We start from the raw sequence: 27,620 nt of genomic DNA on the forward strand, positions 1-27,620 counted from the left end.
TAACTCAATTATGAATTTTGGCTCATTTCACTCCAAACCACCCTAAACCAAACAGGCACCTCATTCCACTCGCAGCTGGTCGTTTAATTCATTTCCAAAAAAAACTACTATTATTATATTATATTTACAACAACAAATCAATCACAGCTAGTGAGTCCACTTTAATACTTCCCTACCAAACGTTCAACTCTCGTTAGTCGTTAATGTTCCTCATTTCTTTTATTTTTTTCGATAGGATTTGTTCGTTTACGTTTGTCTACCTTCATTTCATTGCCTCGTCACTCTTTACTTTCTAAACCAGTTTGGGGAACACAGAGAGAGAGAGAGAGAGAGAGAGAGATGATGATAAACGGAATTGAGGACGAAGATAAATGGCTGGCCGAAGGGATCGCCGCCATTCAACACAACGCCTTCTACATGCACCGCGCTCTCGTAATCTCATTCTCATTTCTCTTTACTTTTCCCCATTTTTTAACCTAATCTATTTCATAAACCCTAATTTTCACAATTTCTTTTGAATTTAATTTGATTTTCTTTTTGGTTTTTTTGATATTCTCAGGACGCCAATAATCTCCGAGAAGCCCTAAAGTACTCGGCTCAGATGCTATCGGAGCTTCGAACTTCGAAACTCTCACCTCACAAATACTACGAACTCTGTAAATTTCTTTTTTTTTTTTTTTTCTCTCTTTCTAAATTTGCCAATCAATTTGATTAGTTTGGGTTTAATTTGTGAAGTATATTTTGAATTTCGGATTATAAGATATGCGAGCGTTCGATGAATTGAGGAAGCTGGAGATGTTCTTCAAAGACGAAAGCAGGCACGGGGTTTCGATTGTTGATCTCTATGAACTTGTTCAGCACGCTGGCAACATTTTGCCTAGAATGTAAGCTTCTTTTGATCATGCTTCAATTGTTATCATTTTCATTGCATATGGAATATTTTGATCACCTTTTGCAAATGTGGCATTTATGAATCTGCAATTGATAGGGATCAACAAGTTATTGAAAACTGTTTTGTCTCTTTGAGAGAGGAGAGTTTTTTTTTGTTTTTTTGTTTTTTGCCTGATTCTTATTCAATTGTATACAAATAGTAAAGGAAAAATGATATTTCTCACATATACAAGTTGAAACTAGAGCAAAAATAAAATATTTCTTTGCAAGCCTAAGAGAAATAGAATGAATAGAAAAATAACTGTGAAAGAATCCTTGATCATGTTAGGTGGCATTAACTTAATACCAGAACTGATACTTGAACCAGAAAGGCTACTCATTCATGGGTAGGTGGTCGTACCTTATGAGAAGACAATAAACTTTGCAAATAGTCATTTTTATACATTTTTTTTTGACAGGTCCAAAAGGCAGTTCTCATTTTTGCTTAATTTCAATTTTATTTTCCATAACCTTGTCTCTTGTCTTTCATAGATAATATTTGGCTACAAAACTCTTCATTTATTTATTTATTTGTATGATACTATGATTGTGTATTAACTTCGAATATTTACTGATTTCAACATGGGTATGCTCTAATATAATTTAATTTGTAATTTTGTCCACATTTTGGGGCTACAAGTTGATACAAGCAAAAGAAAATAGAAGGTCATATTTTGTTAATTTAAGGTGGAAGATTTATCCTCTTCTTCATGAGGAGGGAAATTGAAGGGAATTACTATAGACTTCAATCAGAAATTATTATGATGTGTTGGAATCAGCTAAGTTTCTAATAGGTAAAATATGATTTGAGAGTTTTAAATACGTTTAGGAAAAAAAAAAGGTGAGATGCTTTTCATTGTTACCTGCCCATTCCAAATTAATATGAATTTCTTTCAGATGGGCTTATTCCTGTTTGGTTATTTCAGATATCACATTTTTGTCAGTGCATGTGAAGTACATTTTGTTGATTTACCAGGTATCTCCTATGTACAGTAGGATCTGTGTACATCAAATCTAAGGAGGCTCCTGCTAAGGATGTCCTTAAAGATCTCGTGGAAATGTGTCGTGGTGTTCAACATCCAATCCGTGGGCTCTTTTTAAGAAGTTATCTTGCTCAAATCAGTAGAGATAAATTACCTGATATTGGTTCAGAATATGAAGGGTAAGGTGGTTGCTTGATTACATATATTTCCATTTTCAAAATGAAGTTATCTGTTCCAGCAGTTGATTGCTCCGCGTTTTAATATGTTCAATATTCATGGAATTGTGCCATTATCTTTCTGCAGAGATGCTGACTCTGTCATGGATGCTGTAGAATTTGTGCTCCAGAATTTCACTGAGATGAATAAGCTTTGGGTACGACTGCAGCATCAGGTTCGTTGGACATCTACAAATCCTTATCTGCTTTCATGCTTGAACATGCATAGAACCACTGAACTTGCATGCCACAGAGGTAAAAATGAGCCATGATGGCATGATTTTGGCCATGCAGATGTTTTGGTGCTTGTGAATCATTCATACTCTTTGGCGATCCTGAGTTGAGGACTTCAATTGGGCTTTCTGGTCTGCAGGGACCTGGTCGGGTGAGAGAGAAGCTGGAAAAGGAAAGGAGCGAGCTCCGTGATCTGGTAATATCTGAAACTACCACCAGATGAAATTGTGTAATAGATTTGGTAGAGTAATAAAATTTCTGTTTTTCTTATTTGATTTACTAGGTTGGGAAAAATCTCCATGTGCTCGGTCAAATAGAGGGCGTGGACCTTGGAATGTACAAAGATGCTGTTCTTCCCAGAGTATTAGAGCAGGTCTATTAATCTATTCTTTTCTCAGGTTTTATTTATTTATTTATTAAATTTTCTTCTAAATTTCCACCCAAGAAGCCCTCTCTGATCAACTTTCTAATGGTAACAAAATTGGGTTGTGCAGATTGTCAACTGCAGTGATGACCTCGCTCAATATTATCTGATGGATTGCATAATTCAGGTCTTTCCTGATGAGTACCATTTGCAGACCCTTGAGACATTATTGGGTGCTTGCCCCCAGCTTCAGGTGAGTGTCATGACATATTGGATATTATTTTCTTTTTCAGGGTTGCATAAGTTCTTACATTTGGCTTTGTTCTGCTATTTTGTTTTTGTTTCGTGTGGGGGATGCATAAGACATAGTTCAACAATTCCAATCCGGAGACATATTGCACACCCCTTGCACTAGGTAGTTGCCATGCTGCCCATTATATCATGCCCTTAGGAGGATTATTCAAGTCTAGTGTGGGAGGGCAGGAGCATTTTAAAAGCTGTAGCTTTTATGGGAAGCTTCAGCTTTTTAGGAAGAAAGTCCTAGGTGGCTTCTCAACTTCAGCTTTTTAATGTTTTATAAATAATAAAAAATAAAAAACTTCAGCTTTTTAATATTTTAAACACCTTTGTAAAAGCAGTCTACAATTGCATCCTTTAAGTGGTTTACAAATGCATACGTTGGAACATGAACATTGTCTAGGAACTAACCATGGTGCAAGAATTATTATTAAATGCCTCTGAAGTGAACATGTGAAACTTGTCTCCTTATATGATAAACATACAATACTAGGTTGGGAAAACACATGCATGTCTACCCTTTTGCATAATACATATGTGAAGGATCTTTGATATCAAAATTTTCAGTGTCTTGCATTTCTTCTCAATTCTGATTAAAGCAAGAAACTCAATAAAGATAGCCTTTTGCCTTTCTTCTTTTCCCTTAGCCACTATCTGAATATGTTTCTTTTTGCAGCCAACAGTTGACGTCAAGACAGTGTTATCTCAATTAATGGAGAGATTATCAAATTATGCTGCTTCAAGTACAGATGTTAGTTATCTATATACTGTCTTTGTGATATATGCTTTCTCATTATTTTGATCATGGTTTTATTGTGCCAGGTGTTACCTGAATTTCTGCAAGTGGAAGCTTTTGCAAAATTGAGCAGTGCTATTGGGAGGGTAAGATTTCCCTAAGTTTGTAAATTTATGTTGACTGTTATTCAAATTTGGAAGCGCTATACAAACTCAACCATTATGTTACATTTTTAATTTTTGGCGTGGGGGGGGGGGGGGGAAGGGATCTCTGGTTTTAATCTTGGCAGTACCTTTCTTGCAATTTTTTTTTTTTTGATAAGTAAAGGAAATTTTATTCAAGAACTTAATAATGAGTCACCCGAGTATACAGAAAGTATATAGCCGGGGACCAACATAATGAAATACATAAATTACAAGCATCCATCAAATCATAAACCGAAGAAATAGAATGACTTCCTATGATAGACATCTAGTCCGATAGAGTATTAAAGAAGAAAAGTTTTAAACCAGCTATAGTCCTTTCAGAATCTTCAAAACAACGGTTGTTTCTCTCTTGTCAAATTCACCATATCAAACAATGAGGGACAACCATCCAAATAACACCATTACGATGATAACCAAAATTTCCTTGCCAACAAGCAAGGAGCTCAACTACAGTCTTTGGCATCGCCCAATGGATACCAAACAAAGTGAACACCATAGACCACGACTCATAAACAATAGGACAATGTAGTAAAAGATGGTCTACCGATTCTCCATTACTTTTGCACATATAATACCAATCTAGAATCAACACCTTCTTCTTACGTAAATTATCAATAGTCAAGATTGTTCCTAAAGCTGCAGTCCAAACAAAAAATGCAACTCTATGGGGAACCTTTTGCTTCCAAATATATCTCCAAGGGAAGGATTAAGTACATACACCCAACAAAGCCTAATAGTAACTGCTTACCTCAAAACCCTTGCTCTTAGCAGGTGTCCAACACATCTTATCCTCACCAATACCTCTCAATGAGACTCCATATATAACATTCCAAAAAACAGACAAAGAATTTGATTCTCTGTCATGAATTTCTCGCAAGAATTCTAAGTCCAGAAAAGAACCCCGTTAGGAAACTGCATGAGATCAGCCACATAAGCCTCCTTATCATTACTGATTCTGAATAAATCTGGGAAACACATACTCAAAGGATTATCCTCACACCAAACATCATGCCAAAATTTCACTCTAGTCCCATTTCCAATCTTAAACTGAATGTAGCTAGAAAGTAGACCAACCACTACTGATAGTTTTCCATAAACTCACCCCATAGGAGCCTGGAACAGAATTAGAGCATCAATCTCCCTCCTCAGCTCCATATTTAGCCCTTATAACCCTTCTCCATAGCGCTTCTCTCTCATACCCAAATCTCCACAACCATTTTCCCAATAGTGCTTCATTAAAGTATCTCAAGTTTCGAATTGCTAGACCCCTAGATTGGATAGGAGAGCATACCTTGGACCAATTCACCAAGTGACGTTTAGAATCATCTCCCAGACCACCCCAAAGAAAATTTCGTTGAAGTTGTTCTATACAATATGCTTTATCCAAATTACCTACTTATCACCTTTCTTGCAATTTCTTATCTTATAAAAACAGTTGACCTATAGCTATTGCTTTCTTGAATTTTTCATACAAAAGTAGAACTGATATCCCATATATCAAATGTACTGAATTAACATGGCGTGGCACAAAACTTAATTTGATATCATTGGACTGCCTTCAATCTTCATGCTCTGTGCACTGTTTCTTCAACGGAAATGGGAGATGTTCTTTCATGCTGGGAAAAAAAAGAAGCATTTAGTTCAAAATCAGAAAGGAATGACCTAAAACAATTTAAGGAGGTATCTAATATTATAACTTCCAATTGGATCATGCACTCCATTTGATATATTAGCAATGGGGACATATAACCTGAAAAGAGCATGCCCCCATATTATATATCTGCAATGGGAGAATAGGGTACATATATCCTGAAATATATATTAAAAAGGAGTTTTTTGATAGGTAATTGCAATTATTTAAAAGGCAAAAAGTGTATACAGATAGTATACAAATCAAAGAAAAACAGTAAAGCAAAACAAGGCTAGAAAGTAAATACACAAAACAAGCCATATAATTAATGGCACAAAAGTAGAGTATCTAGGAAATCCATTAGAGAAAACGTGGACAGAGTGGAGGACTTCAATCCCCATTCATAAAGAATCTTCAGAAATAAAACTTGAGGGTTGGTACAGGGGACTCTTTGCCCTTGAAAATGCGGCGATTCCTTTTACCCCAAATGTACCACATCAAACATACCTGGCCGCCCCCTTACAGTCCCATATCTACGAGACCCCAACTTACCATTCCAGGATTTCAGCATTGAAGCAACAGAGTTTGGCATAACCCAAGAAATCCCAACTAGGCAGAAGAGAAAATACCACAGATCAGAGGCAATTAAGCAATGCAGCAACAAGTGCCTAGTGATTGTGAAAGAGATGCAGAGTCATAGCTGTGGGTGTCAATATGGTGAATGTGGGTAAAGAAATTTAATTAGGAGCTTTGGTTTTTTTATAAAACCCCAGTTGGGGTATTCATATTTGAAGGGAAAAGAGAGCCTTACTTTTTTTTGCTCAACTGACTCCATGTGTTGGGCTCGGGCATACAAATGCATTTATTATCCTCTCTTTAATTTAACAGAAGCCTTTCTTCAATTTTTTTTCCATGCTATGCATATGTTTAATTTAAATGTGGAATTGTGCTTTAAATATGTTGATCAACTACATGCAATGGCAGGTGATAGAAGCACAGGTCAACATGCCTATCGTTGGAGCCATAACTTTATATGTCTCTCTTCTTACATTTACTCTCCGTGTTCATCCTGATCGACTTGATTATGTGGATCAAGTACTGGTATGTTGTCTCTTGAAGCTCATTTATAACAATGATTAGAGCACCTATTGGTTCCACTTAAGTATTGCATGAAATTTTATATGGAAGGCGTTCTGGTCAGAGTAGATATATAACATGGATGGAAATTCTTTGAGGTTCTGTTTAGAAATGGATTTTTCTGACATGGTTATGCTGACTTGGTTGTTCTTTATTTGAATTTTTATTACAGGGAGCATGTGTTAAGAAGCTCTCTAGCAAACCAAAACTTGAAGACCAAAGAGCAAAAAAACAAGTCGTTGCACTTCTGAGTGCTCCACTGGAGAAATACAATGATGCTGTCATGGCCCTGACACTTTCTAATTACCCCCGTGTGATGGACCACCTTGATAATGAAACAAATAAAGTCATGGCGATGGTTATTATTGAAAGCATCATGAAGAATTACACTTGCATCTCTACTGCTGATCAGGTGGGCTTCTTCTCTGTTTTTTCTACAATCTTAACTTTTTTCTTATTGGAGTAGTGTGGTTAATAACTTAATATGCTGTTTGTAGGTTGAGGTGTTGTTCGAATTAATTAAAGGGCTCATCAAGGACTTGGATGGAACTGCTGCGGATGAGGTGCATATAAAAAGTTTTTTTGCAAACAGAATTTCATCTTATAAGATAGAGATTTGAATATTAAAATTCACTTGGTAGCCAGCTATCAACACCTTTTGATCCACATGATTTTTTATTTCTTTCTTTATTTGGGATATTTAATCTTTATTTTACTGTTAGAAACATATAATGATTTTTCTTCCTTACGTCTCTCTCCTTGGTTTGTTCCTGCTATATCCTACCAATAGCTTGATGAGGAGGATTTTAACGAAGAACAAAATTCTGTTGCTCGGCTCATTCACATGCTTTATAATGATGACCCAGAGGAATTGTTAAAGGTAAGTAATTGATGTCTTGAAAGTTTTCTGCATCAGCATTGTTTCCTTTGATGCTAATGTTACTTGAATCTCCTTAAATCCATTAACATCTTATAAAATACCTTGGATGCTCTTTTCTTTAAAGATATTGTTGGTGTTCATTAAATATGCTATAGCTGATAGAAATAAAAGAGATAAAGAATCTAAAGTCAGCTTGTTATGTACAATGGAGAGTACAAAATCTTAGGCTTTGGACTGTCAATCAAAGTTCGCACACACCTTGTGAAATGCAAATAAAAATACTGGGTGCCAACAATAAATTAATATTGGTTAAGATATTGTAATGCTACATATAAAATAATTGTAATTTTTAAGCCTCTAGAATCAGAAACCTCAACTGATTTTCAGCCTTTTATTATTATTATATACTAATGCGAATATTTATCTTGTCTTGGAGATATCCCATGAAGCAATAGTGCCTTGGTCCAACTCTTTTTTAGGTTAATTTGGTCTTCAGTTTGTAGGAAAACTCTTCCAGATTTTGGGGTGTTTCAACTTTGTTGATGGCAGGGCTTGTGTAAACCTCCGTCTGACATTTGTTCAGACGTGTGAAAAATATTGGGCTGTGCTGAACATCCCATGTCTTTTTGAAACTACAGTACTTGTTTCCATTTCCATAAATCTTAGGCTCTGGTATGTACAGTATTTGTTCTCTGATGTTCTCATTTTCCGATCTTCAGATCATATGTACCGTGAAGAAGAGTATAATGAAGGGAGGACCAAGACGCCTGCCTTTTACTGTTCCTCCTCTTATATTTTCTGCACTCAGGGTATGTCTCTTCCTGGTTATGGCAGACTGTTGTTTCTCTTTTTCCATGCATACAATTTCCATTGCAAGATATACATGAGTGAAAAAATTGCATCGAGTACTTTTTTCTTTTCAGTCTGGACTTGACTGTGAATGAAGGGAAGAATTTCTGGAGTGGAAATTTGTCGTCAGATTCTTGTTAGCACCTTTATAATATTATGGATAGTCAACAGGATTGTGAATCTGACTTCTAGAATTTTTGCTGAGGACTTTAATGATTGCTACTCCTTTGAATCAATCAGCTTAGAAGAGTTTGTGTACCCTATGCACATTTTATGAGTCTGCGCTCTTAGTCAACCCATTTAAGGTGCATATAGGAGTATATCTGAGAGCCTCTTATAAGCTACTGTTCTTAATCAATAAGCCATATAGTTGGGAATTTAGAACTCATAATCTTAAGGCTTAAACTCAAGATCTAAGGCATAATCCTTAAACTCAAGACTAATATCATAAGCTTTTTTTATTAAAAAAAATTACATGTGCTCATAGAAACTAGAATTAGATAATATATGCAAATTGAAAATTTCAATTTAACAGCTTCAAAGCATTAAGGCCAAGTAAATAACATAGTGTGCTAATTAGGGGTGTAAATGGGTGCGGTGCAGTTACAGGCAATTTTTTCCACTGCACCACCATGGTCAGCTTCCTGGTTTGCTCACCACACTGCATCTTAAAGGGGGTCAGTGACTGAATCGGCTTGGATTGGTGTGATTGGGTCGGTTGGCCAGTTAGTTCAATGCTATGAATTTTTTTTTCCAAAAAAAAAAGCTAAATGATGAATAGAGGAAATGCTTTTCTCTCAAAAATTCTTTTACATTGATAACACCCCTGAGCCATTTGTATCACATATTTTACATATCTTTTAAAAAAAATTAGTCAAAAACAAAGAAAATAAACTATTTGAAAAAAAGAAAAAGAAAAAGGAGATTCTAGGGTTTAGTTTACAAATTTTGGAAATTACATTTGGGATTTGGGATTATGGACAGGGTTTTTCTTTGGTGCAGTCTCATTTTGTCCAGCTTGTTGTACACCCCTAATGGCTCAAAATCCTTGAAGCATCTATAAAAGATGACATATTATATGCAATAGAACTTTGAAAACATTAAATGAATCATAGTGTTCTGGAAAATGGACATACTCAACCCTTAGTGCACTTCAAGTACCTAACTTCTTTTTATGACGAAAGGAAATCTATATCTCTAGTTTATGACATGGATCCGGTCATTAGATTCTCTAAGGACTTGGTTCAAAGGTGAGTTGAATCCCTACATGTAAGGTTTACATGTATCAAGAAGTCATTATTTATGCTATCTTTGTAACTATCATTGCTATGAAAACTTCATCTGCCTTGGGGAAAAGAAAGGAAAGAAAAATAAAAGAACCAAAAATCTTAGAAGGCCCAAATTGTGCAGAAATATCACTATTTTCTATCACGTGTGATTGTGTAAAGTGAAAGAATACATATGAAAGAAATGTAATTTTGCTGGCAAGAACTTGAGCTGATGATAAAGAAGTGCACTTGAAAAACTCAATTCTTTCTGACCACTGCACAGTATTTGTAGTTGGTAGTTTTTATTTGGATGCTATTTATATACAAAAAATCAGCATACATATCTTTTGAGTTTGAGTTTGATTTACTCAATTTTGGTGGAGTATTTACCTCTTGAATTTGTGTATAGGAGTTCACATTTGATAGTTTATTATAAATGAACCTTAATTTTGAAAGACTGTTCAGAAAGTTGTTTGTGGCTTGCAGTTGATAAGGCAATTACAAAGTCAGGATGGGGATGTAGCAGGAGAGGAAGTGCCTGCAACTCCAAAGAAAATTTTTCAGATATTAAATGAGGTAACCCTTGAACTGATGTGGAAGACAATGTCAGATTTTACACGTTGATTCTTACAAGACTGAAACTTTTTAGACATGTCCTTGTAGACAAAAATACTTCCTTCTAGGCTTTCTTGACAGGGTTGTCCATTTTGTTATGTCTGTTGGATGGTTCAATTTTATTACAGAAACTCAGTTTTAAAATTTCCTTATCTGTTTTCCTATATATCTTCTTTCACTAAAGCTAGGAAGCACGGGTGCAGCTCCAGGGCCGCCGCACCCGCACCGGACTCGCGGCGACACGGCGACTCTCCTCCGACGCGCCGATTCGCCCTTTTTTTTCGATCTGCGCTGACACGCGCCAGTTCCGGCCAATTCGGCTCCAATCCAGCCTATAAACGCCGATTCTGGCCGAAACCGGCCGATATTTGCTTCCTTTTCCCTCTCTGAACCTACCTATTTCATCTTCATGCTGGGTCTAAACTCAAAGCCACACTGTTTCTTGAAGAGAGTTCTGCAGCACAAGTAGAGGCACTCTTTGGAGCTGACAGTCATCAGGAAGAAGAGAGTCTAGACTGTTTAGAGAACTAAAGTCCTGAAAGCTAAAAAGAAGAAGGGAACTTCAAAGAAAATTTTGAATACACGGCAGGGATGGGATTTGGGAATTGGGATGTGGAAATATTGAGATTTGGTAGAAATAGGACTTAAAAGAGAAAAAGGAGGATAAGGGAATACGTAAGAAAGAGATGATAGAGAAATAAATAAGATAATTGGTAGGTGGGGCCAGTTTTAGAGTGGAATGAGAGAATAAAAAATATATATATATATATTTTTTCTAATATATGAACCTAATCTTTTAGTTATTATCTCCAATTATTCTTAAATTGGCATATATTTACAATTATATAAAAAAAGTATGCTTAGTAATATATAAAAATATTTTTAATAATTTTTTAATCGCCGCACCCCGCCGCACCCGCACCCTACTTTTTCAAAAATTGCCGAGTCCCGCACCCGCACCCGCACCCGCACCCGAATCCGGAAATGCACACGTGCTTCATAGCACTAAAGTAACTGTGGATTTTTCTTAGTGTTTTCTATTTTTTATTTCCTTTTTCTCCTCTGCTTATAAATTCATTTTCTATGTTGCATGCTTGTACTCTTAATATGACATTATAATTGTTTTGTTTCAGATGATCGAATCTCTTTCCGCTGTTCCATCTCCTGAACTGGCATTAAGGTTGTACCTGCAATGTGCTGAGGTATGCCTTGACTTTGTCTGGTACTGCAGAAAACAAGATCAGAAAATAATTTTTTGGGAGCTCCTAGAGTTCTTTTCTGGAGCATAAATAATGATACTTTTTAAAAATAATATATAGTTTTCAAGATTCCCCCCTGCTTCATTGTAACTACCAAATTATCAAAAAAATAGTTTTCAAGATTGAGGGAGAAGGCTTCCTTTGCTTTTTGTGGCAAAGTGGTAATAAAATTTCTGTTACTTATTAAAATAGATTTGTGTGAAACATTATACAATGGCATGACATGTGTGAACATTTCTATTACTTATTGTGCATAAAATTTTACAATGCCATTACCTTCATTAAATAGAATCACTATGCATTTTATCTTGATTTTATTTTCCATTGATAAAGAAAGCCTTAATGTCATGTCAGATATCTGTAGCTGGCGGACTAACTGTATGTTTCTGAACTCTGTGTTTTTTGTTCCTTGCTGATCAGGCTGCTAATGACTGTGGTCTTGAGCCTGTTGCTTATGAATTTTTCACTCAGGCATTTGTATTATATGAAGAAGAAATTGCGGTAATTGTCCATGAATTAATTTCTTGTGATTGAATTTGCTTTGGATTACTGACAAGAAGTGGCCATTTGTCGTCAAATGTTTTAATCAATAACTCACATTTAGCCTAGCCATATTTGTTTTATTCACATGAGTCTTTACCTTTCTTTTAGGACTCCAAAGCCCAGGTGACTGCAATACACCTGATAATTGGAACCCTTCAGAGGTTGAATGTATTTGGTGTTGAGAATAGAGATACTCTAACACACAAGGCCACAGGGGTAATGATGCTTGAATTGCTGTCTAATTAACGTGCTCTTGTTAGTTGTTACCCATTCCTTCTAAAACTCATGATGATGTTTTTTCTTTGTGTCAGTATTCAGCAAAGCTTCTAAAGAAACCTGATCAGTGCAGAGCGGTTTATGCATGTTCACATCTTTTTTGGGTTGATGATCAGGATGGAATTAAGGATGGAGAAAGGTACACTGAGATACTTTACATCCATATATCTGACTATACCGGTTGCCTGGTTTCATTTGTCTTAAATGTGTCAATTTGTTGGCATTTTATTTTGGCATTATTTTTTTCTGCTTGTTGGTTATTCTTGATAATGGAAGCAACATAGTAGTTCTTGGTCTTTTATTATCATTGCTGGTAAGCAGTTTGCTTCCTAGGGTATTAAGCTTTCACTTCTAGGTGTAATCCATAGTTTACCTGAGTTGCCACATATATGGAAGAGGACATAACTACTGGTGCTATTTCTATTTACAGGGTCCTGCTGTGCTTAAAGCGTGCCTTGAGGATTGCAAATGCTGCTCAACAGATGGCCAATGTTACACGGGGTAACAGTGGGCCAGTCACACTCTTTGTTGAAATACTGAACAAGTCAGTGGTTTAGAGTCCTACCAATTTGAACTTTGCTGTTATACACGCATGGTTAATAGCTTTTATGTTTATTTTTTTGATTCATGGGTCGTCATATGCATCAGGTACCTTTATTTTTTTGAGAAGGGAAACCCCCAAATTACTAGCGCTGCAATCCAGGGTCTAATAGAATTAATCACAACTGAGATGCAAAGCGAATCTACAGCCCCCAATGCTGCTTCAGATGCTTTCTTTGCTAGCACACTGCGGTACATCCAGTTTCAGAAACAGAAAGGCGGTGCAATGGGTGAAAAATATGATTCTGTCAAGGTTTGACTTATTATGTGTTAAGTTATGCTACTGAAAAGTGTGGATATATAAACAAGCCAAGTTCGGGGCTGAGAGGAAGGAAATGATGGGGAGATGTGAGCAATGAGCAAAATTGTATAAAATGCCTGCACCTTGACAGGGAACTCATATATAGGTTTTTCTTCCACCTCCCTTCTGTTTTCCCTACTCCCCTTCGACCATTTTCATTATATATTTTTTTTAAAGGTAATTAATAAATTATTTTTTATTGGTTTGAGGGTTTGTGTGAGCTTTCACTGTTTGTGGCTTGCCTTTCGATCCCTCTACTGTTCTATACTCAGAACCTTTATTTCATCAAATAATATGCTGTTTTTGGGGCTAAGATTGGCATCTCTTAATTGCTATATTTGTATGCTTTTAAATACTCAATCATTCACAGTAAAATGTGTGCGCCTACGTGCATGTGCATCTTGGGTTACAATCATGGGCAAAGTCGTTTGGTATAAAACTTCATTGTTTTGGAGTTTAACTTGGAACCGCGCTATGAATTTACTGTCAGAAAGGCAAAACAATTGGAAATTGCAGTGTTGCACCACTTGGTAACTCGAGTTCCATTTGAAAATTTTCAAGGAACTCGAGTTCCATGAACTTGAGTTTCAAAATAGGGACATATCGTTAGATATTTTAAAAAATAAGGGCAAAATTCTATTTTCTCCTGACATTGACTGCAAAGCATAATTGTAGACTTTAGGAGAGAATGTGTCTCATAGTGTGTCGTTATATATATATTTCCTTCTTATTGTGTGTCAGTCTCACATGACTTGAAATGAAACTTCTTCCGACTTATTTGCACCAATAAGCTAGGCAAAGGTTGATTGGCCAAATCTAAGAAGGGAGAAAGTGTGGGGTTGGAAGATCAACATTTGAACAACCTCTTAATGTTCTGAATCACTCGTGAGTCATGTTGTGCTTAAATCAAATCGAACTGATTAGTTTGTTGATGTTCATTTATTAATTATTTGTGGCAAGGTGAAAAATTGGTTGCCTTTTAGGCTGCCACTTAGGGCAATCTTTAATAAAAGTAAGGTCAGGGAATGGGATGCTCATCTTTGTGGTTGCCTGGTTGGGTTTCAAAGAGGTTTTTACATCGCATTGTCACAGTTTCTCCGAAATAAGAATTGTCACCATATCACAAGGTTTGAAAAGCTCAAAAGGCCAATGTCAGATGGTGGTGATTACAATTATTAAAAAAATAAAGGAAAAAGTTAACGAATGCCGACAGAATATATGTTAGTAAACTATTTTTAGAAAGTTTTTATGGGAAAAAAAAAAGCAATCAATTTCTCATAAAAGTTGTTTAAAAACTTTTCTAAAATAATTTATTAACAATTGTTTGAAGGCACCTGTTAACATGACCTAAAATACAAAAACAAAACAAATCACTTATCACCACTACCAATTCAAGTCATGATTGTCATAGAGGTGGTAGTATAGTTTTTATGAACATCTCTATCCATTAAGAGTAATAATTGTCACATAATGTTAACTGTCTACTACATAAATTTTAATTAAAATTGTGATATCATATTTTTAAAACCCGTGTTTTACCATTTTACAATTATAACTAAAACTATGTTTTAAACACGAGTTTAGAGGCGGTAGCTATATGCAACAATAATTAACCTTCAATAAATATCTTGATTACCTTTTGCGCTTTGCCACATGGTTACCAACTATTAGCTCATAAAAAGTACGTCTGCCTCGGGACCATTTGAATATTTTCTCACACAACATTTCTTCACGTTTATTGACTCCATTTATTAGCCATCTTGGAAGAACGTTGACTTCACCAAAATTATTGTACTCAAACGTCTGCTTGATGGCCACTCAATATTTAAAAAGAAAGTAATTTGGTGAGTTAGATAGTATTCCTCAGTCAAATATTCAATAGGCTATTTGCTGCACTATTCCAAAATTAACAAAAAATAAATAAAAATATTTACAAAAAATTATAATATTATTAAAATTTAATATAAAAGCAAATATTAAGAAAAATTTTAGTGACGCAGTCCAAATTTTGTAAGATCCAATCAAGAGTCTCTCGATTCCAATTCATTAGTGATTAACACAAATGATGCAACAAAAGGAAAAATAATAATGAAAGCTCAAAAATTGAACAAATATGGATGAACTAAACTTCAAACATTGAAGATAGAAAAACTAATGATGATAACAAGTATCACCATAATGCAATAACAAAGATTGAAGAAAAAAAAAGATTTCGTAATGAAGTTTTTTATTACATCATATAATAAAATCAGTAATATAGAATGAATTAATATGCTTTTATCAACTTTTATTATACAATATTACTCTAAGTTGTTTTAATTATTATTCATTACTTCAACAAAATAATTATAATAGATATATGTGTGCAATTTATAATTGTTACTTTTTATAATGAACTCATTACTAACAAAGTTTTATAATAAATATGCTATAATATATGTATAATATTTTTCAAAAACAAATTTACATAAGACAATACAACAGTATCTGTGCATCGCACACAAAACTTTCTAGTTAAGAGTAAAATTGTCACACAATATTAACTGTCTACTACATAAATTTCAATTAAAATTGTGATATCATATTTTTAAAACCCGTGCTTCTCCATTTTACAATCATAACTGAAATAATGTTTTAAAACACAAGTTTAGAGGCGGTTTGTATCTAGCTCTTTGCAACAATAATTAACCTTCAATAAATATCTTGATTACCTTTGCGCTTTGCCACATGGTTACCAACTATTGGCTCATAAAAAGTATATCTGCCTCGGGACCATTTGAATATTTTCTCACAAAACATTTCTTCACGTTTATTGACTCCATTTATTAGCCATCTTGGAAGAACGTTGACTTCACCAAAATTAGTTGTACTCAAACGTCTGCTTGATGGCCACTCAATATTTAAAAAGAAAGTAATCTAGTGAGTTAGAACTCCTCAGTCAAATATTCAAACTAAGGAAATAAACTTTACCAATTAGCAAAGTTGAAAAACATTCAAACCAAGGAAACCAACATCCGTGTAGCCTACAATCTATCTTCCACATCGTTTTCTTCTTTTTCTTTTTTTTGCTTTTTCTTCTTCTAAGTGATTTACAGAACTTTCTTGTGATTTGTTTATAATTTTGTACATGTCACTTCCCATTGCAACTTTTCTTCCTTGTATTATTTTCAAAGCGAATTCATGAATGGAACAGTAGAGGTAGGCGCATTAGCATATAGTTTTTTGAATCGTGACGTATAAATTTTAAGGGGTTACTTATCATCCCCCGTAGAATACTGTGAAGTCAACAAATTAATAAGGGTTTGATCAAAGTAGAAATGATGATGAAGAAGAAAAACAAAGCAAGAAAACGGGACAGAAAGAAGCAGTTCTTATCTGGAATTTTAATGAACAACCATGGTGTTGAATGTTTAAGCTCTGCACTAGTACAACCTGCAAAACTAGCACGCTATTTGGTTGTGAATTATGATCTTTTAGACCCAGGTATTATTTGCATATCTATCTTACACCAAAAGCTTATTAACTGAGTAAGGTTTTTGTTTTTTTGAAATTACTACAACTAACACTCTACTTTCTAGATCATCTGAAATTTTGTAAAGGCTTTCATATAGCTAAAAAGGTTTGGCTTTCTCGTCAGTTTGTCATGCTTCTTCTTCTTCTTCTTTTTCTGAAAAGAAAAATACATACATAAATTCAAACACTACTTGAATTTCAGATTAATTTCGATGGTGCAAGAACACGAAAAAGTTCATCTAAAAACGTTTTAAAGAGGGTGAGAAAGCACTCTGCGGCTAAGGCAGTGATTTTGAGAATAAAACGAGAAAGTGCTTCCCTGTAAGTTGAGCTTTAAACTCTCAAACATTGAAGTATATTGTGAATTTTGTTCCTAACTGTGCATTGTGTATTTAGGAGCTGGGTTTCGTATGCCAAATATTGCGCCAATCTGGCAGTCCACAGGGGAAAGACTATGTTTGAAAGGCCTTCTGTTGACCAACCAAGAGGTTTGAATTATATTCATATGACAAACTGCTTAGATTGTATGAAAAAGGATCTGAACTCTCTCAGTTTTGCAGGTTTGGAGTCAGATATGAGGCCTGAATTTTATTTCATTGAAAGCCATGCTACCTTAATACATGCTGGTGCACCAGCAATTGTAAAAGCTAAATCTCATGCATTTCGGAACTCTGATTCCATAATAAGAGATGGAAACGGGGTCTTCAAAATCAGCAATTCTAGCCTTAATTATCATTACAAGAAGGAAGCTAATTTGAGCTTAGATTCTCTTCTCCCAATGAAGTTACCAGAATCAACACTCGGTTGGCCACTTCTCAAGAAAATTGTACCCATGAGTTACAAAGCTCTGAGAAAATCTCAAGCTAGGAAGATGTCTGTAGTTCAATGGGCAATGAACCTACCTCATCGATCCATGCCTTTAAGTTTGCAGAACCAGGTTGGTTTGCATTTAAATAAAACCGATATGTCTTTTGATAGAAAGGCTGTCAACTATTCCTATAAGGAAAGAGAGAATGAGGAAGGAACTAGGCCCCAATTGATTCAGGGCTCTGAATTTGAAACAGTTCACGGTAGCAAAAGAACAGAAGAGAACTTTGGACTTGTTTGTGAAAACAAAATGGAAGTTCCTTCAAGTTCAGCTTCTGTCCATATAAAAGAATCTCCACAATCAAAGCCTGGTTGGCCTCTTCTTCGGATTGCAGCTTCTGCAAATGTAAATTCTTCTAGAGATTTTAAAGCTAGAAAAATGTCTGTTGTTCAATGGTTAATGAGCCTGCCTAAACGATCAATTTCAGTATCTCCACAAAAAAAGACTAGTTTTGTTTCTAATAAAACAGAAAGTCCTATTGAAAGAGAGAGTAGTTATTCTGGGGATTTCAATAGTGAGAATGGTTCAACGGCATCAGGAAAGCTACTCAAGGAGCTGGAGCTTCTCATTAGAACAAACTTATCTGGCTATAGGTGGTTCAGCCACAAGGAGCTAAATAATGCAACTTCTCATTTCTCCTCAGGTTAAATCTTTTTTCCACTTGGGCATATAAGGCTTTGTTGGTTGAGGAAAAATAGTTTCAACATGGTTCCCTATCTAAATATTTTGTTTTTTGACAGAAAATATTATTGGAGAGGGAGGGTGTAGCAATGTCTACAAAGGATATCTTCCTAGTGGCAGAACAGTGGCAGTAAAGATACTAAAATCATATAAGGAAGCTGGGAATGACTTCTACTCAGAAATGGATATCATCTCCACATTAAAGCACAAGCACATTACATCTCTTATTGGTGTGTGTGTCGAAGATAGCTATCTTATCTCTGTCTATGACTTCTTTCCCTTAGGAAGTTTAGAGGAACACTTACATGGTAATCTTCTATGACTTGCTAGGTAATTTGCTTCACTTAAGAAGTTCCGTTAAAATCACTTATGTGCATTTTGAATCTGCAATGCAGGTCAAAGTAACAGATCTGTATTGTCATGGGAAGTGAGGTTTAAAGTGGCAGTTGCGGTTGCAGAGGCTCTAAATTACCTGCACAATGAATGTTCTCGGCCAGTTATTCACAGAGACATAAAATCTTCAAACATTCTCCTGTCCAATGAGTTTCAGCCACAGGTATGATTTCATTCGTATTGTTCTTTAAAGTACAACCACAATCAAGTCTTGGTCCCAAAATTTTGAGATCAGTTATAGATCCTCAACAGACTTCAGGGTCGATCACATTTATTATTTTCCATCCTTTTTTATGGAAGTAATTTCTATAAAAATTCCTGCTCTAAGCCGCAAGAATTATGTAGACTTTTCAGCTCTGTCCAAGTTCAGGAAGAAAAGATGTATTTAATAGAAAGCTACTAGGAGCAATTTCACATTTTCACAAATTTTGATAAATGTAGAGTTTAAAATACATCAATCCAACTAACAAAGTCATTGGAATAGTTTTCTTAGTTGCTTCTGAGATGTCTATAAGTTCAACATTCTTGCTGATGCAGGTTTAATTTAATTTCTTGAATGCAGTTATCTGATTTCGGGCTTGCTGTATGGGGACCCACAGATTCAACTCATGTGATACATAGTGATGTGGTAGGGACTTTTGGATATATTGCTCCAGAATATTTCATGCGTGGAAGGGTCAGTGATAAGATAGATGTATACTCCTTTGGTGTGGTTCTTCTTGAGCTGTTATCAGGAAGAAAGCCAATCGGTTCTGAGACCCTGGAAGGACAAAAGAGTTTGGTCAAGTGGGTAGGAACTTTTCTATTGCTGATAGTTTTTCATCCATACTAGGGTTTTTTTTTTTTTTTCTTTTTCCTATAGTTGTGTAATCAAATTGTATTCATCTAGGCAAAACCATTACTAGAGAGTGAGGATCTTAAAGCACTGTTGGATCCAAAGTTAAATGGGAACTTCGAGGTTGATCAGATGCATAGAATGTTCTTGGCAGCAGGCCTCTGTGTTCGCCAATCAGCTCGGCTTCGTCCAAAAATAAGTCAGGTACTAAAATACAATTATATGGTTGTTAGAATTGATTTTTTTTTTTGAGGGTCAGAATGAAGTCACATGTAACTATTTCTTAAAGTTACAACCCTCAATACGATTTCATACTAATTTTGTCAAAATGAAGATGAGATGACAATCAGCACCATGTTGTTGACTTCAAATGGCTAATTGAATTTCATTACTTCTGCTGTTACTTCAACGCTTTGTCTCATTACTTTGGACATTGAGATTATTTTCCCTCAAAAGATTTCTTATAAGGTTGTTTTTCAAATGTACTTTTAAAGCTAGTAGCAAACATGTTGACCTTCAAGTTCTGTTTCAATTCGTTGAGGTTCTCTTTGATTTTGATTGGCATTTAACTAGCTGACACTTGTGTGGTCCCTGGTCCAGATACTAAAGCTATTAACAGGAGAGAAGGATGCGTATAATTGTCTCAGTTCCAATGTTATTGATTTCAAAGAAATAGAAAATCAAGATGATGATGACATTTTTCCAGAATTTTATTGCAACCAACAATACATGGGCTCCACTTTGCTTAAAACAGAAAGCAACAGCAGCTCACTAAGCAGTAGTGATATATCTATACGTAGTGCAGAAAAGACCCGACACTTTATGTTGAAGGACTACTTGAAAGAACGGCAAGACTGATCATCATCATCATCAATGATTGATGCCATGGAACTTAGAAGTTCACAAATGGAGGAGATCTCAGTACCACACATTAACTGTGTATAGACAAGGAAGGTCCTATACTATGCAAATATCATTGCTGGTTGAAGTTTAGTGTAAAGTGAGAGTATTCTTGTTAATATTGTATTTTACTTGGCAAGCTGAGTGAGGTGTTTAGTATCACAGGGAAGTTGAGAGGGATTTTGCAGGATGCAGAGTTTCGGGATACATGTACAGTCCAATTTATTATCACAAAGCTTTCCTTACATTTGTTTTTTTAATCACAAAGCTTTCCCTGCATTTTGTTTTTGTGATGAGTTCCCCACAATCAAGAGAGAGAGATTGAGGTAGGCCAAGTCTTTTTTGTTTTTGAGAATCATTGAAGATTGCAAATAGACCAGTTACTATAATTTAAAACGTATATTCATTAATCTGTTAATTTAAACATTGGTTTGAATAATATTTAAGGACCTGCGCTGATGACAAAATTTTGACATTTTGGATGCACGATACAAATGTACTCATAATTGAAGATTAATGGCTGTAACTTACTCGTTCAAATTGAAAATTTGATCCAATTTCCAATCCTCAACAATGGGGCTTACAAATTACAATGTGCTTTAGGTGCTCTTCGCAAAACTACTAAGCACCGTACATATTCTCAAAATTTTCTGGCTAGTGCTCACTGCTCAACACAATTTTATGTACAAACCGCAAGTGTCCAAAAAAATTTTAAAAATTCAAAACGGAACCGTGTAAGGTAACGCATGTATTTCAGCCTCGGGTAAGTAATGGGCATGTGGCCACGAAGTGGGACATCTGCAACTCGAGACATCATTCCCAGCTTTCAATCTTTTAGACCCATTTGTATCTTCCTGCTTCTTCCCAAGGAGCCAATCTTCATCACCAAAATCATCTCCCTGGTAATGAGGCGGAGGCAGAACCCAGTTCTCAAATAAAGTCTTATACGCTGATTCCTTCCTCTGAATCTTTTTTTCATGTGATGTTAGTTCAATCCTCCTTGGCACTGTGCAGGGCACTTCTTTTTCTGGGTTTGGTGTTCTTTCAATCTTCATTGGCACAGGGCCGGGCACTACTTTTTCTGGGTTTAGTGTTCTTTCAATCTTCATTGGCACAGGGCCAGCCGTTGTTTCAATCTTCCTTGGCACAACTTTTTCTGGCTTTGGTTTTGTTTCAATCTTCTTTGGTACAGGGTCAGGCACTACTTTTTCTGGGTTTGGTGTTGTTTCAATCTTTCTTGGCACAACTTTTTCTGGTTTCGGTTTTGGTTTTGTTTCAATCTTCATTGGCACAGGGCCGGGCACTACCTTTTTTGGCCTATGAGTAAGCTCCTCGGCAAGTATATTTTTAGTTGAATTAATAGCACAGTCCTTTTCTTGACTCCGTACATCAACAATTCCATTCTTCTGTTGAGCAGGGGTAGATCCATTCTTCTGTTGAACAGGAGAATCTACCCTTCCAGAAGTGGAGCACAGCTGCTTGTTGCTTCGCAATGCATCAAGTTCTTTGTGCTTTTTCAAAGGCAACCGTAACCGAAGAATAGTTCCTGTTTGAATCAAAAAATGAAATGATATTTTAGCATATGCAAAGAGCTAAAGACTTTTTTTTGTGTGCAGAAGTTAGAGAAATCCAACTAACAGTTGCATCCCCAGATGACAGGATAAACTTAAAACTCACCATGACTGGAGATGTCACTAGATGGTGAGGTTTCCCTCTTCCTCTTGTTGCTTTTCTGAGTGCTGTCTGATAAGTAGCTAACATTTGGAGAACAGACTGCCTGCCCATGTTCTTCAGTAAGGCCACTTCTTTCCAGTTGCTCAGCCTCATCTTCAATTCGCTTTTGAAGATTGCCACCACATGACTCTGCTTTACTTTGCACCGATTGGTCATACTTCTTATCATTGAGCTTTATTGTTGTTTTGACATCACCAATATCAGAGAGTTTCTCATTCTCTTTCCGTGCTTTCCTTTTTTCCTTCTTCTCCCTCTTCTTCTCTTTCTTAGATTCTGTTTTGTCCTTCTCCGTTTTATTTTGGAGCTATATACAGCACCAGAATAGCAATTTTAAAAACAGAGGGCTAGGAAGTAGGAACACCCAAAAGAGGCAAGCACAGCCAAGCTAATGAAATGGTTACATTTCAGTGCTAAATGAGAAATTCTTCTTTTTTTAATTTTCAAAAACACACAAGCAAGGTACTTAATAAGTACCCATAGAGTACCATTCTTCAAGGCTACCATTCTCATTTGGAAAATGCAACACTTGGTAACAAGAAATCATATTTCTACTACTAGTGAACTCAACCATATTGTCAGGCAGTAGTTGACAAAAGGCATATAATCAAAACCAAAGTCATGCAAGCCCCCACCTCAAGACATGGTCAGAACCAATACAACATAAACTACACTATTTGGAATCGAATCATTAATCATACAGAAAATGCATTTACATCCCAAATAGTAAGGTCAAAAGATATAAAACCACTCTAAAGTTCAGTTAGTAACACAATATCTCAGGTGTAAAGTCGACATATAAACTACACATCACATCCTAACCAATCAAAAAATACCAGATCATTGTACATGTTAATTGCAGCTGTTCAGTGTAATGTTTATCCAAAATCACAGGGTTTTCACAATGATCACCATCATCATCACTTGGCTACACAGGATGGTAACATGTATATGAAGATACATGTGAAATGATTTAATGTGATTGGTTAAAAAGTAGACATGCTGACCTTATAACCTGAGAAAGTAGAGATTTGTGTTAAAAACAAACTTCAGAGAGATTTCATGTTTTAAGATCCAACCACAATGAGAGTAAAATTTAATTTCCTCTTATAAAAACCCTATGACAATAACACCAAACACAAACAGGCATGAATAAATGTTCAAGACCGAAAGATATGCACATCAAGGCACTAATCAAATGGTAATAAGACCAAACAAATGAATGGGTAAGCCAAATGCTAAAGTACACCCTCTTTTCTTAGGAACTAACTCATCTACCCAATGGGATCGAGTCCCATTCCTCATATTCTCTTAAACTAACTCATGAACAATCAAGTTTACTTTCCCTTGAGAACTCCAATTCCAACCATAACAAACTGTAATCATATCTGACAATCCAAAACACTCCTTCACTCCGCGAATTACTTCACAATGGTTGTTCATTCATCGAATGACTTCCTCGCTTTCAATCCGTACAAGGTAACCTTCATAGGACAACATATTTCTCTATCTCATTCCTACTTTCACCTTATAACACTCTCTCCTTAACCTTATCTGTATAGATATACATGGGTTCTGGTCTTGTCTCCTCTCCTCAGATTGAACCTGACAGGATACAACTAAAAACTAAAACTACACCAAGATTTGTTTGTACAAACTCCAAAGATCCAAGCTCAAAAGCATTGTTGTTCCTCAAATCCTCCAAACCCCACTTCTTGTAAGACCCAAAAAACCCCAGTTAAATCATAAACCTAAATTCTATTGTCTTAAGCAAAACCCTAACCCTAAAAATTCCTAGTATCCAAAAAAACACCTTATACTTATACCCAAACACTCCTTAAAAAAACACTAAATTAAAGAACTATGAGCACAAATCTCATGATTCAAGATCAGATTTCGCAAAATCAAACATTCGTACAAATCTTTAATTTTTTTTTTTTAATTTTTTTTTTTCTAATTTTTCAAAAACAATCAGAGAGAGAGAGCAGTAGTTGAGCATAAACGCAAAACCAAGATTTTGCTCAACAAACCTTAATCGATTCGACAAACACCGCCTCGTTCCTCACAAACCCTGGTGGTGGGTAAGGGTAACACCGAGACATCTTATTCGAATTTTTCGCAACAACAATCAATCCCAAATGATTTGAGCGGTAAATCGATTCGATTTTTTTCTCGATCTAAACGTTAATCGTGTTTAGATCGAAGGAGATCTGGAACCCTAAAAGGAAGAGAAAGCTTCTCTCTCTCTCTCTCTAGGCGGCTCACCCAAACAAGAGATGAAGAAATAGACGATTTACGCGTAACACTCTTTCTAGGGCGAATAGAGGGGCCCTTATATAGAGCCAGATTCAGCGACTTCTACGTAGGTTCCTATTTCCCATTATGCCCTTGGTGGAAATCCCCTAGTTTTCTACTTTTTTGTGAGTTTGTTGTGTGCCCTTTTTGGGTATTTTGATTCTTACTCCTAACTCTACACGCAATGTGATAACCGACCCACGCCCAATCTGTCGCGTTTTTCTCACGATCCAATGGGAATGGAGTGCTTAAATAAGTTGAAAATCGAGTGGGCCGCGGCCCAGTTGTTGTGAAATCTTCCCAAACAAAATAAGCCACACAAAAAAGTGGGACCCTTAAAACACGTGTCACTCATGCTTGCATTCCACTACACGACCACCGTGGTTCTTTTAGACCACATGATTGTTATATTTTGTCTGTGGAAATTTTGTTAATCAATTTTTGTCACCAAATATAAAATGATTAAGTTGCAATTTCTTACTTGAAGTTTTAGGTCATTTCGATTTTATCCTTTTAAAGTTTGAATTTTATATACTTTGTAAGAGCACTTGTACAAGTGCTTGTATAATATAAAAATTATCACATTTTAACTACCAATCCTAAAATTCATCAATCAAAAAAACAAAAACAAATCCTAAAATTCACTTACATCATATTATGTAAATTTGTGTAAAAATACATGTTTTTTTACCATAATCATACAAAATTACACTAGCATTATTCATTTTGCATTTAGTTTTTTATTCTTTCTTTACATATCTCGATAATGGATATGATTGTTATGTGTAAAAAAAGAAAAACAACTACAAAAATCAAGGAAATTTTATATTTTAATGAAATATATTGCAAGATTTATATATGGTGTGGGGTATTCTGAAAAATAAGTATGTAAAAAAAAAAAAGATTTGTATGCCACAATAGACATAAATTTTTATACGAACTAATACGAATGCTCTAGTATTGCATATCATTTAGATACAAGTTCTTCCTCCATGCATTGTGATGAGGTGTCCATTTCATTTTACTATCAGTATGAACAAATAGCATCCATATTACATACCGAGCAACTCAATCATTAGGACATTTAGGCAATGGCCTAAGGCCCTCAAACGGAATAAGGTCCCCTAAAATATAGCATACTATATATCTTTGTCTTATAATATTGCACAAAAGTAATTTTTAAAAAAATTAGGGTCTTTCACTTAGGGGGAAAAAACATAATTTATTGGCTAATAGAATGTTTTGTCTATCTATCTGTCTTATGATATAAAAATTTTAATTAAGGCCCAAAAATTAATAAATAAAAATCATTTTTTTAAATATTACACCCTTTTCGGATGTTCAACATATTATTATTACATTTTACAATGTTTTCAATAGTTTAAGAATATAAAAATTTTAAATCTTCCAAAAATTGTATCATTCCTATTTCTCTTTATCGAAATTAATATTATAGTTAATAGTTTTCGAGGCAAATTTTTTTTTGAAATCCCAAGGCAAATTTATTTTTGAAATCCATTGTTTAATAACTAAAGTTCAACATTGCCAAAAGAGACCATGGCCATCTAATATATGATATTTATTTTGATATTGATTGTCTCAATATTGTTAGAATTAAAAGTTTTAAAATGCGTTATATAAGTATATGAAAATAGTCCAATTAATGTCTCAAATTATATAAAAATGTTGGATTTTTTCCCTAATTCATGTATTGCTTGTAAAATATTAAGTAATAATACATTTTACATTTGAGCTTGGCCCCAAAATATGTTCTCTAAACTACGTTGTATTTTTGCTAATCATGAATTTGAACTAGATTTTAAAAGAATGTGTCTGAAATTAAATTGAGGTATTGTAAGCGCACAATTGCACCTGGCCCCAATAACAGTTACGGGCTCAAGCCCAATGAGCCTTAAACAATATGAATTTGTAGAGTGTAGGCTTGAAACCCAGGTTAGAAGTGACTAAGGATTAAATGACAAGTCAAAGATTGCTAACACTTGAAAACAACAAGGAATATTGTAAATCAACACCTTCGACGCAAGCCGAGAGCCGTTCTTATATTATCTCTTTCTCTTTTTTCTTTTCCTTTAGATTACAAAAAAGGCCTCCCTCTTCCTGTTCTAGGTTGCTCCTTAAATACTCCTCTTTTTGATACTTTGTACACGTGTTGTCCCAACTCCCCCTTAGCCTAGATATTTCTTTTCTCAGTACCTTTGAATAGTAATCAGAAGTTTCCCTTCCACTGTTCAGGTGTCACTTCCCCATTAATGCGGCCAGGGTGGTAGGTGCAGGGTCTTTAATGTGGAGGTGGCAGCCTTTATCTTTGGTATTTCTCCAACATCGGTGCTTCCAGGACATTCAAGGGTTCACCCCTTTTAACCCTTGGTCTTAACCGTGTCATTCCCTAACCTTTACCATGAAGTCTCGGGTTCTCCGGTGTCCGTCCGAGGGGAAGTTCACCCTCGGCTGGATCCTCGTATCCTCGGCGTATGGGCCGACCCGTAGTACTAACAAATTCCAAACCCAAGAGCAGGTCGGCCTTCCTTAGTATGGCCCAAAGGCCCACATCCCCATCAGGATCTTTTTACTCCCCACAATAGCCCCTCAAAACTCTAATTTTCAACGTCTGAGGAGAAAAATAGGGTTTTGATCTGACGAGAACTTACTCCACACACTTTGTGAATGATTGCACGTGTGGAAACCGTTTCGCGTCCCAGAAGATGCCACTTGGCGGTTTTATTTTCAAAAACGCGCGCATTTATTGTTGTAAGCTACACTTTGTTCCTCACGTTCAACGGCAAGATGGGTATCCAACGGTCCTCGTTACTCCACGAAAATTTGGGCGGGATGAATATAATTTCGAGGCCGCTTTTCCGCACATCGTGACGCTTCGGGAACCTGCGCCTCCATTTAATTCCCCAGGGACTAATCCCATTAAAACATCAGCAATCATACTTTACCTGCAGAAAACCGTGGAAATTTGCACACCTTCAACTTTGTAAGTTCTTGCTCTCTCTATTCTTAACATTTTCTCCTCGGACATAGTCCTCGGCTGTCCTCGTAGATATTCTCCCCTTT

The 27,620-nt window shown here is 35.7% G+C and overlaps 3 protein-coding genes across 8 annotated transcripts; 2 read left to right on the forward strand and 1 right to left on the reverse strand.

Moving 5' to 3' along the window:
* Positions 1-215: 215 nt before the first annotated feature.
* Positions 216-13,636, forward strand: LOC142622231 (vacuolar protein sorting-associated protein 35B-like). Of its 5 annotated transcripts, none has more exons than XM_075795673.1 (22): positions 216-432; positions 560-656; positions 761-884; positions 1,907-2,092; positions 2,217-2,304; positions 2,502-2,558; positions 2,646-2,735; positions 2,857-2,979; positions 3,700-3,774; positions 3,846-3,905; positions 6,580-6,696; positions 6,905-7,144; positions 7,230-7,295; positions 7,523-7,612; positions 8,332-8,421; positions 10,216-10,305; positions 11,478-11,546; positions 12,024-12,104; positions 12,255-12,362; positions 12,458-12,561; positions 12,853-12,966; positions 13,071-13,636. In XM_075795673.1, exons 1-22 carry the CDS (start codon positions 340-342, stop codon positions 13,279-13,281), a joined length of 2,373 nt encoding a protein of 790 aa, XP_075651788.1. In that variant the 5' UTR covers positions 216-339; the 3' UTR covers positions 13,282-13,636. The 5 variants fall into 5 exon arrangements, with proteins under 5 accessions (XP_075651788.1, XP_075651791.1, XP_075651789.1 ...); XM_075795676.1 differs by having other exon boundaries at positions 272-432; positions 1,924-2,092; positions 2,423-2,558; positions 13,071-13,531; XM_075795674.1 differs by lacking the exon at positions 216-432 and having other exon boundaries at positions 1,924-2,092; positions 13,071-13,531.
* A 2,820-nt stretch (positions 13,637-16,456) lies between these two features.
* On the forward strand, positions 16,457-20,758 carry LOC142622634 (protein kinase STUNTED-like). Of its 2 annotated transcripts, XM_075796150.1 has the most exons (10): positions 16,480-16,806; positions 16,902-16,942; positions 17,039-17,157; positions 17,233-17,324; positions 17,397-18,347; positions 18,445-18,693; positions 18,781-18,941; positions 19,341-19,568; positions 19,668-19,817; positions 20,214-20,758. In XM_075796150.1, exons 1-10 carry the CDS (start codon positions 16,641-16,643, stop codon positions 20,469-20,471), a joined length of 2,415 nt encoding a protein of 804 aa, XP_075652265.1. In that variant the 5' UTR covers positions 16,480-16,640; the 3' UTR covers positions 20,472-20,758. The 2 variants fall into 2 exon arrangements, with proteins under 2 accessions (XP_075652268.1, XP_075652265.1); XM_075796153.1 differs by lacking the exon at positions 20,214-20,758 and having other exon boundaries at positions 16,457-16,806; positions 19,341-19,564.
* A 295-nt stretch (positions 20,759-21,053) lies between these two features.
* Positions 21,054-24,553, reverse strand: LOC142622636 (uncharacterized). Its single transcript, XM_075796154.1, has 3 exons — positions 24,275-24,553; positions 22,191-22,551; positions 21,054-22,059 (listed from the first exon to the last, which is right to left on the reverse strand). Exons 1-3 carry the CDS (start codon positions 24,344-24,346, stop codon positions 21,233-21,235), a joined length of 1,260 nt encoding a protein of 419 aa, XP_075652269.1. The 5' UTR covers positions 24,347-24,553; the 3' UTR covers positions 21,054-21,232.
* Between the last annotated feature and the right edge of the window lie 3,067 nt (positions 24,554-27,620).

The sequence above is a fragment of the Castanea sativa genome, chromosome 1, assembly GCF_040712315.1.
Source record: "Castanea sativa cultivar Marrone di Chiusa Pesio chromosome 1, ASM4071231v1".
In the NCBI taxonomy this organism is placed as follows: domain Eukaryota; kingdom Viridiplantae; phylum Streptophyta; class Magnoliopsida; order Fagales; family Fagaceae; genus Castanea; species Castanea sativa.

What these genes read in the sequence shown, in the direction of transcription:
- LOC142622231 (XM_075795673.1), top strand. Translation starts at nt 340, where the DNA reads ATGATGATAAACGGAATTGAGGACGAAGATAAATGGCTGGCCGAAGGG. An exon ending in GGGTACGACTGCAGCATCAG is followed by an intron (nt 2,305 to 2,501) that starts GTTCGTTGGACA and finishes TCTGGTCTGCAG; the next exon opens with GGACCTGGTCGGGTGAGAGA. An exon ending in TTCCCAGAGTATTAGAGCAG is followed by an intron (nt 2,736 to 2,856) that starts GTCTATTAATCT and finishes TGGGTTGTGCAG; the next exon opens with ATTGTCAACTGCAGTGATGA.
- LOC142622634 (XM_075796150.1), top strand. Translation starts at nt 16,641, where the DNA reads ATGATGATGAAGAAGAAAAACAAAGCAAGAAAACGGGACAGAAAGAAG. An exon ending in CCAATGAGTTTCAGCCACAG is followed by an intron (nt 18,942 to 19,340) that starts GTATGATTTCAT and finishes TCTTGAATGCAG; the next exon opens with TTATCTGATTTCGGGCTTGC. An exon ending in TTCGTCCAAAAATAAGTCAG is followed by an intron (nt 19,818 to 20,213) that starts GTACTAAAATAC and finishes TCCCTGGTCCAG; the next exon opens with ATACTAAAGCTATTAACAGG.
- LOC142622636 (XM_075796154.1), bottom strand. Translation starts at nt 24,346, where the DNA reads ATGTCTCGGTGTTACCCTTACCCACCACCAGGGTTTGTGAGGAACGAG. An exon ending in TGTTTGTCGAATCGATTAAG is followed by an intron (nt 22,552 to 24,274) that starts GTTTGTTGAGCA and finishes TGCTGTATATAG; the next exon opens with CTCCAAAATAAAACGGAGAA. An exon ending in TAGTGACATCTCCAGTCATG is followed by an intron (nt 22,060 to 22,190) that starts GTGAGTTTTAAG and finishes TGATTCAAACAG; the next exon opens with GAACTATTCTTCGGTTACGG.